Source organism: Lycium barbarum, chromosome 10 (assembly GCF_019175385.1).
Source record: "Lycium barbarum isolate Lr01 chromosome 10, ASM1917538v2, whole genome shotgun sequence".
NCBI lineage: Eukaryota > Viridiplantae > Streptophyta > Magnoliopsida > Solanales > Solanaceae > Lycium > Lycium barbarum.
In genome coordinates, this window is record NC_083346.1 from 32,374,398 (window position 1) to 32,393,107 (window position 18,710).

Here is an 18,710-nt window from a genome sequence, read left to right on the forward strand (position 1 = left end):
TTGTAATACCTCTTTTCAACTTTTGGCTTATTGGCTAGCTAAACTATCCCAACCAAGTCCGGCTAAAGGGCCAAGCTGCTGAAGCAAAGGCTTTAGGCTTCCGCATTTTGGAGGCTCCATTTTTTTTATTTGTGGTACTAAGTTTTATGATTAAGTTCTTAAGAAAAATGTTGAATATTGTAAGATAAAATGATATACAACCTCTTCAGAAAGGAAATAAAATTGTTTAGCAATGTAACAAGTAATCACTGTTAGACAGTTTATTACATTCTCACATGAATAATCTTCTTTCTCTGATTTACTTTCTCATAATTTTAATTTTTCTTCTTCTTCCTACTAAGCTATCTATCGTCTCAAAGAGTTTAAGTTTTTATACTAAATATTTTTACCATAAAAACATCCAAAGAATATTTATAGATAAACCTGCTTAAAATATAGCAAATTGAAGTTATAAAAGTTTATTTTTATACTAAATTACCAACTTCTAGAATCATGCCCTATTGATAGAGCTTTCTATTGCCTTTTTTTAAAATTTCACATTTGTTGTCTTTTTATACTTTTCTCCATAAGTGTATTCTTTTTTATTACATGTTAAAATTCAAATATAGCAACTAGAAAATATCAATCAAGTCACTCAAAACTCAAAAAAGAAGGATGTGAAAAACTGAAATTTGTATACAATCTCAAAAAGAAGCTCTTTATCTAATATCTCAAGAAAGATTAAATGAATCGGTGATATTGTTAATTGGAAAAGAACTATTAGAGGAAACTGATTATTAAACAATATTACTTAATAACTTTGTTTTTCAAAAAGTTAATCTAAGAAATGTCAAAGTTTTTTAAAATTTTATAGAAAGAAGCTTAAGGCCTCTTAATATAATGTGGCGACTAAATATGTTGAGCCGCCCCCGATCCCAACCCCATAAATTAGCAAGTTGTCACCCTTTTCTTGAATTACTAGCTTTTGACAAGTGGAAAGGATTTCTATGAAAGAATCCTACATATGATGGATTCCCGCATGAAACACTTTAGATCGTCAAGAGAGAGAGAGAGACATGAACATAATCTGCAACTTGAACCAAAAAGGACTGCATTACCACACATTATTATCAACATAACAATGAGGGGAAAACGCACAATCTTGATATCTCTTTGATAAGGTACACAATCTTGGTATATATGCGATGCAAAAGAAAGCTAGCAAATCAAGAATGACGAAGACAGGAGAGCGGGTTTTTACAAAATTCCACTTTTACCAACACTAGGGAGAGAATGGATCATTCCCAGACACTCTAATATAGCTGGGCGCATCTCTCCAGTCTACAACAAATATCAAATGCCCCTATTTTTTCCTTTTTTCTTTTTTTCTCCCAATAGATATGTGAGACCTTAAAATGGATGGAACTAGATAAAATTGAAAAATAGCAAAGAAATGAATCCATACTTTGAAATCTGACCCAGTGTTCGATTCCCAGCAGTTTACTTCTCGTCCTTGTCAGGCACAAACCTTGGCAATGTCAATAAAGTGTTCAGCCGGGAAACTCCTTCAAGTGCAGACCACTCCGTCCCCACCTCTGACAGCAGCTCCTCATGTTCCGAGGCTTCCTCTATCCCTTCTTCTGAAACGTCATCACCTTCTCCTGAAACTTCATCACCTTCTCGAACAGTTCCAGACGGAGGCAATGCAGTTGGACCAGAGGCATCATCTGTTTTGGCACCTACTTCATTTGCTTCCATTGAGACGGTCTCGACATTGTCTTTTGTATTAGAAGCAGTGGACAAGTTGTTGTTTGAGTTTGAATCCAGAAAAAGGCAAACAACTGCACAATCATCAACTTTAGAAGTGGGGTATTTTGTCCTCCAGGCTCGAACAGCTGATTCAACTAGCGATCGAGCTGCAGACGAGCGGGATGAAGCAGACGAAATAATCTTTACAACTTCATCGTTTGAAAGTACATCCCATATCTGTCGTAAGAATTAATTTTTGATTAGGATAAAATAGATGTAATAAACATTGAACAAGTAATACCAAGAACCCCTGTATACATTTGTTTTTTATTGTTTAATCAGTGTATACATTTAAAAAAAAAAAAAAAAAAAAAAAAGAGGGTAATACTAGGTACTAAAAACTCAAGGTTCATACCCCATCAGTTGCCAGAACAATGAACTCATCTTTTCCCGTTAAACGCCTATATGATACTTCAGGCACAGAGATGAGACCAAAATCCTTGAGGCAAAAATCTCCAAAAGCACGTGCCATGGCAAGTCCAGGAGAGTCACTATTTGGCAACCACACTCTTGCAACCTCCGGTTCATCCCGAAGAGAAAAAACACGCCCTCTACATTTACGAATTCTCTCAGCCTCCGCTGTACATGTCGGAAGAAGAGGATATGAGAAAACATTAAATTGAAATAAGCACCAATAGCATTAATCAGTCGCCTATCCCAAAAGGAGAAAAAAATATGCTTTCAAGGGTACCATCTATAAGGTTGAACATTAAGTAGAATGGCTACCATCCTACTTTTCGTAGTCATTTTTGCACCAGGTTTTTGTCCGTATAATGCATCCACCAGCAAAGAGTCTAAAAGTTCAGCTTCCAAATATTTGCAAAGCAAGCATCTCATTGATCAAATTTATTTCAGTAAGCTCCTACTCAGAGACAGATTTTTCCAATCCTAATTTCTTCCTAATATCTGGTTTATTCCTTCCAAATAAAGGTAACTGCATTCCATTCCATTTTACTTTACTTGACTATGATAACACGAATAATGATTGTTGATTTTTTTTTTAATCAAGTACATGTAATGTTTGTTGATAACTGGTCATGGATGTAAAGAGGTGCTGATTGCACATCACTTCTCAAGTTATAGGAAGTTCAAAAAGCTGTCTTGAACATGGCGCTTCTAAGGACGCAAGAAGACCTTTAGCTGTGGAAGCAAGATGGACCGAATCGGCAATACAGAAAATTTAGAAGGATTTCAACAGAAGCATAGTTTTAGAGAACTGCAATTTGTCGAAAAGGAAAGACTTCTAAATAAACGGGCATAGATTTTCAAATTGGCTATCGACAAGATTAATGCGATGGAGAGAACAGTTTGGAATCACCAAATCAGACCAGATAAAACAGCTGAGAAAACTAATCTATAATCACAAATCAGTTTTCCATTTATCATAGTGGATGTGTTTGTATTGACAGTTCAACTGCCACTAATAGTAAGTAGCGAAAGGGCCATCTTAAGTAGATGATTTTACCAGCAGGACCTGCTTAACCAGTCCCCTAATATTGAACCTACACATAGATGAGATCCTAATCTTTCAAGTTTATGCAGCACTTCAGTCAGCAAAACAAGACGAATTTCAGTTTCTGACTGTTATCAAACTTATATTGACAATATACAAGTAATTAATTCGTCGCTACTCTGCCAATGTTTTCCTATTAATCCACTATATAGTCCTGCAGAAGCACGACACTTTCAAACATGCACTCATGCAGTGTGCTCACCGTGATGTTATATTAAGGGAAAATACATAAATTAGTAAATTTTTTTGGTACAACATAAATTAGTAAGTTACCCCCTCAACTTGTCCCAAAAAGGCCTGTTACACACTAACTTTACGGGTGTCCCCTTACCCCGACCCCTTAATTCCTGAGACCCCATTACGAAACTGCTAGGAAACTATTTTTAACCCTCAAAAATATGTAATCAAACCAAACGAATCCTCCAATGCTGCAAGTAGACCAAATGCCTTCCTTTTCTCTTCTTGCTATCAATGTGAAAATTGATCCTTACTAATGACATTTGATTACTTTACCAAAAAAAAAATGTGAAAATTGATCCTATTAAGTTAATGGCTCGCTTCTTTTTTTTAAAGATAATTCTCATAAAAACAAATAAAGCAACATAAAAGAATGCCTAGAAACAAGAAGATGATAAAATGAAGTAGAAAAAGAAAAGAAGAAAGAACAAATGACTAGTGAGGCTGTTCCAGTGGCAAGAGCACTCCCCTTCCAGCGAAGAGGTTGGAGTCGGGTGACTACGGGAGCAAAGGTAGGAAGAGGGCCACTGTTGACTCGGAAGTCGGGTTCACTTTATCAGAAAAAACAAAGAGAACAAAATAGACATGGTATCTGTTATGGTGATTGAATGGGCAGCATAGAGAAGCTTTGAATCCTCTAACTTTTAACTTCTCTTTCCCACGTTGGAAAAGGTTACTTCTATAACTGCAACAAAAACTTAACAAATAATCTGTGGAGAAGTTCTTTTTTGTCCCTTATCCAAAAACAAAAAAACAGCTCTTTTTAGACCCTTAACTAGAAGGTCAATAGTAAATTTGACTTAATCCAGAGGTTGAAAATGGTATGTGGTTTTAAATCCAAACCAAATAAAAATGTCACTATGGTCATAATTGAGTTAAATAGAAGCAGCTGATTGCAGCAAAATTGAAGTTTCGGTTTTTACTAGGTTGAAGTCTGTACGTTTAGGTGAGGCCAAAATAGAGGGAGATGAAGGTAAATGAAAGAAAGTTTTAGCAACATATGAATGATGGTTAGGCATCATGTAGTTTTCTTTGCCAAACTAAAAGGCATCATAATTCATATCCAAGTTGATGGTTACATAAATATGAGAATTGGACAATTTGTACAGCAGTAAAAACCCTGACACAAGAATCAGGACTAGAAAGTAAAAGAAGTTCATCAAATCAACACAAGCTAATTGATAATCTTGTGAGATGATCTACACAAGAGCAAAAATCCAGAAAAGTAATCCATCATCAGTTCAATCGGCACAACGCAAAATATTGAAACCAACCTGGTAGATTAGGCTTCAGATCCACTGTCAATTGTACGGCAGTTAGAGAACCATCTTTATCTCTGGTACCCAGAACTGCTCGGGAGTCACCTACATTTCCTATAACAAGATCCTGACCCTGAAAAAATAAAAAGAATTTATGGGGTTCAATCTTCTTAAGAACACAGCAAAAAACCTGGCTAGGTTCAAATTTCTGAATATGTAAAAATACCTGTTTAACAAGGGTTACAGCTGTTGTCCCACTACAGTAGCAGTCAATATTAGTGTAGCTTCTCAGTTCCCTATCCATAACCTTATAAGCCTTCAGAAATGATTCCTTCAAAATCTGAAGGACATCTGGGTGCTTTTCAGTCTCTTCAACATCAATTGAGACCCTAGACTCATCAGCAGCAGATAAAAGGGAAGCACCCTCAGCATTTAGAGTGATCTCCTTTAGAACTTCCTCGCTTTTCGGATTAACTTCCCAATGAGCACTTAACTTTGAGGGAAGGGAATCTCTGACTCGCTTGGCAACCATATGGCCATGAGGACCGTGGCCATCAAAAACACCACAGAATACTGTATCTGTTCTGGAACCGAAGTTCTGAAATTTAATTATAATAGATGAATTAGGTGATGCTCTCATATAGGTATAATGAGACAAAATCAGAACAAAAAGATCACTAGAGAAAAAGCAGGGCAAGAATGAAAAATAAAATACCTCCTTGCTAGGCATTCCAGGAATCTATAGCATATCAATCTTGAAAGAATGTTATCAGTAGCTAATCACAGTATCTCATACATTATCGTGTTATTATCCTAACTACTCCCACATGCATCCACTAAGTTTTTGTTATTCTATAGAATTGATTGCCTATGCTTTTATCTCTTTTTTTTTTTTTTTTTTTTTTTGATTGGTGGATTGCACATGCTATTATCTTTTTTTTGGGTAAAGATTACACATGCTATTATCTTTAATTATCCAAGCCCGTAAATGGGAATGGACATGAAGAACAAGTCCGTTAAGTTCCGCAGCAATAAATAAACTGACTATGCCTCAATCTTAAACTAGTAGGGCCAACAATGTGAAGTCTAAATAAACGAAAAACTTGAAACCCAAAAGAAAACGAAAAAACTAGAGATTTTTGATTTTATCCATTCTGAAAGATGACTTGCTGGAGAAACTTGAAGAAGATAATGAGTCGGTACAAGTGAAGCATAACTAGGAGGTAAATTCTTTTTGATAAAAAAAACTAGAAGGTTTTCAACCCCTTCAACTATACTTCAACAGAGAACACACTATAGGCAGTAGCGAAGCCATCTTGTCTCTTCGTTGAAAATTTACACTGTGCAGATTGGTAAAAAATATATCTTTTCTGTATATATTTGAATCCTCTTGACTTCTTCATGTGTTTATTTTTTTTATAGTTTGACTCCCCTTAGTGAAAATCCTAGCTCCACGACTAATTATGGGACCCTTGAGCAGCTCACGAAGCAACAACAAATGTAGCAGTTATAATTACTCGCAAATCAGATGGTCAACGGAATACTCAGTTGAACAGTAGATCAAACACACACCCCAACTCTCCATGTCATATAAGCACTACCAAGGTTGAAGCAAAAACAACTATGATTAGGCTATTTCCCCCGGAAAAAGGAAAAATCCTATGGTTAGCCTGCAAAACTATAGTCAAAGATAGCTACAGTCAGACCTCTCTATAACAGACATCCTCTATAAAAATATTTCACTATAACAACCATGTTCTTTATGAAACCGATCTTTCATGTTATATAACAACAACATACCCAGCGTAATCCCACAAGTGGGGTCTGGGGAGGGTAGAGCCTTACCCCTACCTCGGGAGGTAAAGGGGTTGTTTCCGATCTTTCATGTTATGTTATATTATATCTTCTTGCAACAAAAATATCCGAACAAATGATGTTCTTATATAGGAAGATGAATTTGAAGGACTAACCTCCCAAACAAGCATGGCATCTTGATTAGTTCCTTTCTTGCCCTGCTGAGTAAAGAGCGAAGCCACCTCGCTCGAGCCATTCAAGAAGAATCGACCAGGCGTCCTACGCAACAATTCTTCCTTAGATTTATTAAAGGAAGAGTTCCTAGAAACATTCCTTCTCTTCTTCTTCTTATTAATACCAACAGCAGGTGATGTAGGAGAACCCGGTACCGGGGTCCTGCTTTCATATGTTAAGCAGGACCCCCCACCCGTCCGGAGTGCCCGGACTATATTCAATAAGCAATCCAGAGCACCAACACAACCAACACCACCACCCCTATTTTCCCTATTCGGATCCGTTGTAATAACAATCTTTTTAAAATCCAAACTACCCAATTCTCCTCTCAATCCACCATTTTCATCCAAAACATAAAAACACAACTGGGAAAATCAAGAATCTTAGTGCCCCAAACAATCTTTCAGCCTCAAAAAGTGCTGGACCTCTTACAATCGTTTAAAGGTCCAGTCTTGAATTAAAAAATAATTGATAATATGCAACAATCTTGAATTGATAATTTCAAGAATTGTAGGAATAGAATAATAATAATAACAACACCAATAATGACCACTAACTTATTTCACCCTTCAAACTACAAAAAGTAAGGGCAAAGATGGATGCAGATCTATCACTTGCAAATTATTTTTTATGGCACTAAAATCCAATTTGATACCTTTATTTCTGTGTCTCAGTGTTTGCAGAACCAAGAATCCACAAAAAAATCTTGAAAATCACACATCAAAGAAAGCATAATAATAATATGGAATAAATATCAAGGAAAAGAACGACCAAATTGAATGAAGACAGAAAGAAAGAAAAGGAATGAATAGAGATCACAGAATGGCAACAAACTAGAGAGAGAATAGAGATCACAGAAAAACCGCCAATCAAGACTTGTGTTTTTTCGTTTGGTTGGATGAGAGTAAAATTTAGATACTGATTTTCATTAGACGCTTTGGTTATATACTAATATGGTTTTTTACGACGTACAGTATTTCTTTCCAAATATATACAGGAAAACAGAGAGAAGAGGGGGTGGGTTTGGACATGGGTGGGTGGGGTCGAGATTCGAGCTATGTGGCCTATGGCTGCCATGCAACTCTGTCACTTTCCTCACCCAATGCTATTCTTATTTATTATTTTTTAATCCGGTATCAAGTATTCTTTTTGAACTTCTATTAATTAGAATCCACTAATTATTCATAATTTCAGAGGCAAGTGACTTCAATTACTCATTTCTCACCTGATTCCTCTTCTTTTCAAGTCTCACTTAACAAGAGAACACCTTACCCAAATGCACACAACAACCCTCATCCAAATGCCCAAAGTCCCTACCCTCGGCAAACTTACAATTCCAACTCTGGTAAACAACCATACAATCCAAGAGTTAACTTTGACCAAGACAAGTCCTCTCTGTTCTGTAAATACTGTAAAAGGTCTGGGCATTTAATGGAGAAGTGTTACAGGCTACATGGTTACCCACCTGACTTCAAATTCACTAACTCCAAGGCTAAGAGAGTTGTTGCTAATGCAGAGATGACCACTTCTGGTCCTGCAACTGCTCAGTCCCCTTCCTCTTCTAATACTTTTAATGATCCGGCTTCCATGCTTGCTGGTTTGAGCAAGGAACAGTGTGATCAACTCATGCATCTACTGCAATCAACCCACCTGTCCCCAGACTCTCACTCCAGCCTGCTGGCATCTGCTCACTTTGCTGGTACAGTTCCTCCCATTGATAGTTGTATAGGCAACATTTCATATGGTGCATGCATGATCACTAAGGTAGACAAATGCATTTGGATTATAGATTCTGGAGCCACTGATCACATGACATCCAACTTAGAATTGCTCTTTGATATTCAACCTCTAGTTGTTCCCTACTTAGTTAGTCTTCCCAATGGATACAAAGTTAAGGTCACCTCTACTGGATCCATCAAATTCTTTTCTCTTACTTTGCATCATGTTCTCTACATACCTAGCTTCCAACACAACCTAATTTCTGTTTCCAAGCTTATATCTCAGTTGGACTGTTTTGTTTTGTTTACCAAACTCTCATGCATTATACAGGCCCCTTCAATGAAGAGGCCACTGGAGATTGGTAAGCTGCAACATGGTCTGTACAAGCTTGTGCAAGCATCTGATTCTGGTCCTAATGACACTAGTAGTTCTCTTTTCCATAATGTCTCTCAATGTAACTCTTCCTTTCCTATTCCATCAAGTTTAAGTGAATCTGACTGTAATGTTCCCTCTGATGTGAATAAAACTGAGATTTTGTGGCACAATAGACTTGGTCATGTACCTTTTGTTAGGATGAAAGACATTCCTCAACTTCCTTGTAAATTGTCATCTAAACAGCCCTTCATTTGCTCAATTTTCCCTCTAGCTAGGCAATCTACACTACCATTTCCCGACAGCTCTATTAAAACCACCCATCCTTTCCAACTCATTCACATAGATACCTGGGGTCCTTACAGCACTCCAACCTACACTGGTCATAAATATTTCTTGACCATTGTTGATGACTTCACTAGGGCAACTTGGACCCACCTTATGGGGTCCAAGAGCAATGCTTTTCCTTTGATTCAAGCCTTCCTAGCTATGGTCAAGACCCAATTTCATGCTTCTGTTCAGACCATTAGGACTGATAATGCCCTGGAGCTAGGTTCTAGCAATTCAGCCAGTCAATTCTTTCTTGCACATGGAATTTTACACCAAACCTCCTGCTCTCACACACCACAACAAAATGGTGTGGTAGAGAGAAAACATAGACATTTGTTGGAAACCTCTAGGGCTCTCTTGTTCCAGTCTAAATTACCTCTAAGGTTCTAGGGTGATTGTGTCCTTACTGCCACATATCTTATCAATAGATTCCCTTCCAAGCTCCTACACAACAAAACTCCTTTTGAGCTGTTACATGGACAGCCTCCCTCTTACTCTCACTTCAAGACTTTTGGTTGTTTATGCTTCTCTACTATCCCTAAATGTCATAGAGACAAGTTTCAACCTAGAGCTGACCCTTGTGTTTTTATTGGCTATCCTCCTTCTAAAAAAGGTTATAAACTTTACAACTTGGTGACCAAACTAACTTTGATTTCTAGAGATGTCACCTTCCATGAATTTCACTTTCCTTTTTCTTCTCCTCCCTCCACTTTTCATCCTCCCTCTACCCTTTTGCCTTCAGATCACTGTCCTGATCCACCTATTATACCTATTATACCATCTGTCCCTGCTGATCCTCCCATCCCTTCTTCTAATGTCCACCCTCCTCCCTTGAGGAAGTCTAGCAGGTCCCATACTTTACCCTCTCACCTTACTGAATTTCATTGTGATTTACCTCCTTCCCTTTGTGGCTCTAGTTCTAGTTCCCCTTGCATTGGTCCCTCAGATGCTTCTGTTGCTCTGGAACCCCACTCTTATAAACAGGCAGCCTTGGTTCCTGCTTGGCAACAGGCAATGCAGGCTGAGTTTGAAGCACTACAGGCCAATGATACTTGGTCCATAGTTCCTTTGCCTGCTGGTAAGAAACCCATTGGTTGCAAGTGGGTATATAGGATAAAATACAAAGCTGATGGGTCAGTAGAAAGATATAAAGCAAGGTTGGTAGTTCGAGGTGATACTCAGGTTGAAGGGGTCGATTTCAATGAAACTTTCTCTCCTGTCATTAATTTACTACTGTCAAGTGTCTGGTTGCTGTGGCTGTCAAAAGGGGTTGGCCCCTCTTCCAACTTGATGTCAACAATGCCTTTTTGCATGGAGACCTGGATGAGGAAGTTTATATGAAACTGCCTCCTGGTCTGACTACTGATTCTCCTCCCAGCAGTTCTGCCCCTCTTGTCTGTCATCTTCAAAAGTCTTTATATGGGCTCCGACAAGCCTCTAGACAATGGTATGCCAAACTTTCTCAGGCTCTTCACTCTAGGGGTTATTCCCATTCTCCTAATGATCACTCTCTCTTTATCAAACGATCTCCTTCCTCAATTGTTTTACTTGTTGTCTATGTGGATGATATTATCCTCTCTGGTGATGATTTGGAGGAACTGTCTGCTTTGAAGTCTTTCTTGGACTCTAAGTTTAAGATTAAGGATTTGGGCACTCTTAACTATTTCCTGGGGATTGAAGTTTGTTATACTGAATCTGGTTTGCTACTGCACCAAAAGAAGTTCATCCGAGACCTTCTCCAAGAGTACAATTGTGATATTGCCAGTCCTGTCACCTGTCCTCTTGACTTATCTGTCAAACCCAAGGCTGGTGTGGGTGATGCACTTGCTTTCCCTGACTCCTATAGGAGCCTGGTGGGAAAGCTTAATTTTCTGACACACACAAGACCTGATTTATCCTTCGCTGTCCAGCATTTGAGTCAGTATTTACAAAAGCCTACTCACATTCATATGAAGGCAGCCCTTCACCTCCTTAGGTATCTCAAGGGTACTTCTGACATTGGTGTTTTCTTCTCCAACGATCCTGTTTTTTCCATCTCGGCCTATTGTGATAGTGACTGGGCTGCTTGCCCCGACACTCGCAGATCTGTTACTGGGTTCTGTGTCTTGTTGGGTGGTTCTTTGATTTCATGGAAGGCCAAGAAACAGCCTGTGGTTTCCTTATCTTCTGCCGAAGCTGAGTATCGATCCCTGAGTAAGGTCGTAGCTGAACTAGTCTGGTTGATACGTTTACTCTCTGATTTTGGTGTGACTGTTACTATGCCTGTTCCTGTTTTCTGTGACAACCAGGCTGCTATTCATATCGCCAAGAATCCTGTTTTTCACGAGCGTACCAAGCATATTGAAGTGGATTGTCATTTTATCCGCACCAAGCTTGCTGATGGCTTCATTGCGCTGTCTCATGTATCTACATCATCTCAGTTGGCTGATGTGTTCACCAAGCCATTGACGGGGCTTACTCATCACTCCATCCTACTCAAGTTGGGTGTTCACAGCCCCTCCAACTTGCGGGGGGGGGGGGGGGGGGGGGGGTGTTGACATTCACGATATACATGGCACCTGAAGTTGTATTTCGTTATACACTGCAATATACATTGCAATATACAATGTAATTACTTTGTAATGTGGGCTGGCCTATTTTAATTAAATCAGATCAGTTAGCCGCCCATTTACAGAGATCAGATTAGTTAGCCCATTTGATTATTTGTATCCGGGTTAAGGCCCATTATATATAAGGACCATAGGGTCCTTCTAGAACAGATTTTTTCATTTTTCAGATTTGAGAACAAAAGATTTTCTCTCTCTATCTCTCGTTTCTCTCTTAATGCTTCATTCGAAGTTCTTCAATATTTGTTCAAATCTCCCATTTTAACATATATTAAGTGAATTTTCAAATACAGAATTGAGTCAGATCTAGTAAGTTCTACAGAATCTGTAAGCATAATTATAGTTCCATCCCTAGTATTGCACGATTTTATGTTTTTGATATTTTTAGGGAAATGTAAACGATCCGTTGGAGAAATATTATGTGTATTATTATAGTACAAAATTGATCTTTTAACTTGGGTTTCTTTTGGAAGAACATGACAACAAATAGTTCTTGGTAATTGCTTACTGAATTTACTGCCATAAAATCTTATCAATTAACCTTTTTAAAGGACAAAAAATTATGTCCTCCTTAAATTTAGAAAAGATTCAGTTAAAAGTAAGAGCTTCAGTTCTAAAAAGATCTAATGGCACTGCAGACAAATATTGATTTTAAGAATTTAGCAGTGTCTAGATTCTTTTGTGAGGTAATCTCATCATTCAATAATATCGTAGTCTATAATCAAACATTATCATTAAAAGACATAATCTGGTAAGAATTACATAATACATGGAGGTAATAGTACCACTTTATATTAAAGTAATATTTTGGTTGTACTTAACACGAGTATTAGTTTGAGAGCTAGAAGTATGTTTTGTTTACGGGCCGGGTACTATGTAGTGTAGGACCATGTTGAGGCATTATCTACTTTTTTGTCTTGGCGAAATATATCGATCGCTTCTTATATTTGTTAGTTGATTACATTAGACATTCCAATTATATTCCGATCTAGTTGAGCATCTAAACACATGATAAAATATTCGTATTAGATACTTATAGCTCAAATTTTGAAAAAAATATGTATATTTTCTCAAGCGTCTATTACGTAGATAAATTAACAAAATAAAAAATAACACATCCTTCAATTATACACATCAACTTCAGTTAGAACATACCTGAGTTTTACAGTTTATTCAAGCTAATGCGCATAATTAAATGAGGTGACATATGTTAGAAAAATATTATTTTTTATTTAATATCTCAAAAATAAAAAGAATATTTTTAATGTTCTTGTTGACTTTAATGCAAAAGACTTGATTCTATTTTATTAGCCTTAATGGTAGAATTCATGTTGAATAAATTTGCCATTGCCAAAGGGTATTATTGTATTTAATTTGGTCACTTGATGACACTTTATGATATATAATTATATGTTGAATTCTATCATAACGTTGCAATGGCATCAGACCATTATGAATTGCCATTATTGGCTTTTACTATATTATATTCAGAATATTGATTGTATTGTAGAAAACGTATTTTGACCATTTGAATGGCCTTCAGTCATCTTTATTCTATCCATAATATCAGGTCCCTATTTCAATCTATATATACTAAAAGTTGTTTTCATTAGTAAAAAAGAAAAAAACATAGGGAAAACTACTTCTTCTCATTTTGTATTGTTGGGTTTTTATGAGATAAATCTTTGTTAGATTTTGGCTCCTAGTTTGGTACTAGAAGAGCTTGTTGAATCCTGGGGGATACACCCATACCGGGTGAAATATCCTTAAGGACAGTGTCATTGGCATTGTCACACCCCATTTTAACCCGGAAGTTAATTAGGGAGTATGACGTATTGGTGATTCCTGTTTATTTTGATTTTAAAGAGTCGCCACCTAATTAATTTAACGGTGAATTAGGACACCTGGAGTTTAACTAAGGCAAAGTTAAAAACTAAACCTCAATTAATAATCTGCTCAACCAGTATGATTCTAGGTAAGGGCTCTATATTATCCTAAAGGGAAGGGGTTAGGCATCCTTTAGAATCCGTTAACTTACGGTTATCCGACCAAACTTAGGTTAATTAATTAGGGCTAAAGATGCAAATATAATATTTAAAATTAAAGAAAATAGCTTATAATACTGCTAAAGTTTTAAAGAAAAATATAAATTGTTGCTTAAGATAAGATTTAGAGAAAATATGATAATTTACATAAAAGAAGATTTTAAATGCCATTTCGAATAAAACTTATAAAATTGCTAAAAAAGACTTTAAATAATATTTGTATAGAATATATAAATAGAAGAAGACGCGAATTTATGCAGTATTTTAATAGACATTTGAAACAAACCAAATAGTGAGATATTAATGATTCTTTTCTGCGATTTTAAAAGCAATATCAATGTGGTGATGTAGAGATGCTTAGACTTGTTCTTTTGCTTAGAAGGCGATTATGACGAAAAAGGACATAAATTTTCCTCCTTTCCTTAACTTTATTAATTACCTTTAGCTAAAATGATATATGATTGATTCCAAATTTGAAGGGTTATTTGCGAGAATATGCTTGAGTTTACACTTATGTAATAGTGGTATTTTGGAAATCAAAATATTAATTTATGCCATCAATTATTCTAGAAGCAAATATTATAGATTCTATAGATAATTTAATGTGGAGAGAAGAAAATGAAACTTAGGGGATTGATTATTGATTTTGTTTAAACTAACTACCCATTACTAAAACTAAGCCTACTAATTATTTAAGATTTATCTAAACTAGGAAAACAAAACAAACAAAGAATTAGTTTGCATAATACAAATTTATATGCACAAAAATAAAATAAAAGGGTAATAAGTATCAAATGGGCCAGCCCGTTTGGGACTGCTGGACCCACTTTTCTGTTGGGCTTCGGCCCAACAGTTTTCGTATTATTGGGCTGCTGCTGCTGTTCCTGTGTATTGGGCTTTAGCCCAGAAACTTCATTTTTATTCTCTTGGCTGCGGACAGGGACTAAAGAAGATCTCGTTGGGCTTCTTTGAGCACAGCGAGCTGAGGCCTCGAGTCTTCGATCTACACTCGAACACTATCAAATCCGGGCTTGCGAAGCTCGAATTCACAGCAACAACAGAACAGAAAAAAAAAAAATTGTTTGAGTATTTTTGATTCGGTATTTTTGAATTATCACAACTACTACAAGCTCAATATTTTGGAGATTTTGTGCAGCGAAACGAAAAAGAAACTCAGTTTCCTTGAGGAATTTTTGAATCGAAAACCTCTCGGGTTTTGGGGAATTTCCTGACTAAAAAAAATCGATTCTTGGGGGGTTTCACCAAAAAATCCTTTACTTCTTGAGGTAACTTCGTGAACCCGAAAAATCCCAGTTCGTTGGGGAGTTTTCTGAATCAAAAGGTCCTCCAGGTTCTTGGGGGGTTTCCCCAAATCCAAAAATCCTCCCCTTTCACCGAATCAAGATCCAATTATTTATAGGGTGTATTGGGGTTTTCGTTTGAGAGGAAGAGAGAGAGGAGCGGGGGGAACAAGACGAAGTGGGGAACATAGGGAAGTGGGAGCGGGGTGCAAGCGGCGGTGGTGGGGACGAGAGATGACGAAGAGGAGCGGCGGTGGTGGGGCTGTCGATGAGAGAAGAGGGAGCGAAGAGAGAGAGAAAGAGGAAGGGAGCGGCGGAGGAAAAAAATGAGGGGAACCCTTTTTAGGTTTCCCTTATTTTGATGAAAATATATCGGACCCGGTCCATTTGTGGACCGGGTCAATTTTAGACTGGGTTTTAAAAGGATGGACTAGTGAATTAAAACATGTACTGGTCTAAAAATTGAGATAAAAAACATGGTCTAGTCCAAAAAATATTAGGAGTTAATCGGACTTTGATTTGGGGTCCGGTAAGTCAAAAATACGGACTACGTGCACAAAAAATAGTTTGGTTTCTAAATTTAAATAAAGACCTGTTTAAATAACTTGTGTTAAAATATTGCTCAATATGAGATATGCAATCATTAATGCTCAGATATAAAAAAAATGGCGTTGTAATAGCCGTGCAATAATATTTTGAAAATCCACAGTAAAATAAATACTATTATTTAATTACACAAAAAGATAAATGCGATGCGTGTGCGTAAGCTGGTAAAAAATGCTAAAAAAAATGATAAAATTGTGAATTATAATAATAGTAATAAATAATAATAATAATAATAATAATAATAATAATAATAATAATAATAATAATAATAATAATAACAACAACAATAGTAACTGCAATAGAATAATAAAGTGCCGGTATTGATGAGAAGTTGATAATTTAGTAAAAAATGACTATATATATATATTTTAATTTTTCTAAAAATATTAGAGGCGTAAATAGGTATTTTGGAAGAGAGGCGGGACAAAATTGGGTGTCAACAGGCATGCCTCAAGCTACGAAGAATTCTCTACAATTGTTCGTGATCAAGCATTTTCCTCAAGTGTAAAAGAAGTTCCTACGAGTGTTCGTGATGAAGAAAAGTCCCTACGCGTGTTCGTGTTGAAGTATTTTCCGTAAGAATTCCAACAACATATTTTAAGTGGTTAACTTTGCTAAGTAATGGACGTTTGACAACAGACGCATAATTTTTTAAAATTTGAGCCGAAAGTGTCTAATAATTTTTTATTATTATACGTTAAAGTGCTTAATCAAAACAGACCGTAGTTTGAGACTTTGACTGTCTAAATAAAATTTATTTATTAATTTAAGGGAATATCAATGTATTCCACCGTTTATCTTCTTCTAGAAATTGGATAAAAGAAAACAGCTTAAGTGTCTAAATATAATTATTTACAAATTTACGGGAATACCAGTGCATTCCTCCTTTTGTCTTCTTCTAGGAATTGGATAAAAGAAACATTTTAGTGCATAAGTTTTGCCCATCTTTCTTTTTTCTCATGAACTCTATTTTATTTATTTATTCTCATACAAAAACCAAACATTAATTTATGAATATAGACAAAAAGTTAAAGCACACATATGCAATTTGAAATCAATAATGTATCATCAATTTTAATCATCTTGTTATATTTGTACCAACTCTGTAACAAGACTTTACGACTTCTATTAATCACGTTTTCCCACACCTTCAACATGCTGGTAAAGAAATTAACTAGTCACGTTTTTCCCCTTCAATTGTTAGTTTTGACTCTTCTAATTAAATAAAATAAAATAAAAGTCAAGGGATTGCTACCAAACGGCAAACATCGACTTATATGTTCGGCAAAAGTAATCAACTGAGTTTTTTGATCTTATGCATCCCTAATTTTGACATGGATGATAAATTTACTTTTGATCATACGGGGTAAGAACGAAACTAAAATTTTGAGTTTATGAGTTGTAAATTTTAAAAATACAATTTAATGATTTTTTATTTAGTATTTATACATATTAAGTGAATTTTTAAATATAAATACAAATTTTGCTCAAAATTGCTGTATTATGGCAAACTCCACGAAAGTGCTTGAGTTCCGTCATATAGAGTCGGGCAAAAGAACTTTTTCGTGGATATATATGACAATTAAATATATATATATATATATATTTAAAATAGTATCCTAGAGGCCTAGACCAGTGGAATTGGAATTGTACACTTAAAACTTTTTCGTGGAATTTCCTTATTGTTGTAAAATTTAAGCTGTCCAATAACAAAGATGTAATATACTTACCTTTTCCCTATATACTCGATAAGCTATTCATCTATACGAGGTTGCTGAGCTACGTTGTGACATAAATACAAAATCTTACAATTACTATGATACATCTATTTCTCGTAAATTACTTTAAGAGGCACAAACCAATTTGAAATATTACGAAAAATAAAAACATTTTAGATTATTAGTTCTAAATATTACTCCACCAATTATCTCTTTTGTTTTTAGTGTCAATTTACAGCTCGTTTGTATGGTTGTTTTAGATTTTTAATGGACTAGTAAAAGATTCCAAAAATTTTCCAATGAAAATATAAAATTTCCTCATTCCAAAAAACCCACGTTCCCATTTCCGCCTTTGTATTGGTTTTTGTGGGAGATCAACAAATCAGGTTTAAAGTAGCGAAGGTAATAAGATGAAATATAATCAAGATATTTTTTTTTTGGTCAGAAACTGAATCAATCAATTCTTTTTTGTCGCTCAAACAGGATCAGGTTGGGCGTTTAACGCGAGTATGGATAGTGTCTAACAGTCAATGTTTTGCTCTATTTTTAAAAAATAGTCACTATGATGAAGTTTCAGATTTAATTTCATAAGTACTCAAAGTCTATGAAAATGTCTTGAAGTTTTACTTGTGAAATTTACTTCACTACGACTATTTTTCAAACACAATGACTAAAAATTTATTATTTGTAAATTTTAGTAGGAAGGAAAAGACTATCCAAATGAATTATTCTTGAAGTTTCTACTCGCTCCGCCGTCCAAAATTGCCTCACACCTCAACGCCTCATTCGATTTGAGCACAGAAAGAGGACAAAATTCAGTTATTGAGACAGCAACTCCACGAGATCGTAAACACACGGAGTATAGAATGTGCATATGTATTTCATGATATACGTGTATGTGTATGTGCCTACGCAATTTTAAATTATATTTGGACAGCTGAATAGGGAGGAGCGAAGGAAAGAAAAGACGATTCTGAAAGGGAAATTTTAAGAACAAAATCAGAGAAAAGAATATGTCCTAAGAAAGTAACCACTTAACATTGTAGGTAGTGGTGTTTATGGCTTTGGTATATTCCTTTCTTTACAGAGGTTTTTCCTCTTTTCTATAAAGTTCATTTTTTCTCTCTTTGGGTTTAGTTCCCCCCCCCCCCCCCACCCCACCCCCACCCCCCCTCTTCGCCCCCCCCC

General features: G+C 36.1%; 1 protein-coding gene across 1 annotated transcript; it reads right to left on the reverse strand.

The window, feature by feature from the left end:
- Positions 1 to 1,073: 1,073 nt before the first annotated feature.
- Positions 1,074 to 7,199, reverse strand: LOC132612908 (probable protein phosphatase 2C 33; the record flags this gene model as incomplete). Its single annotated transcript, XM_060326981.1, has 5 exons — positions 1,074 to 1,965; positions 2,144 to 2,367; positions 4,813 to 4,930; positions 5,024 to 5,395; positions 6,768 to 7,199. Coding segments are annotated over 5 exons (1,632 nt in total), but the record flags the coding sequence as incomplete, so codon positions are not given.
- Between the last annotated feature and the right edge of the window lie 11,511 nt (positions 7,200 to 18,710).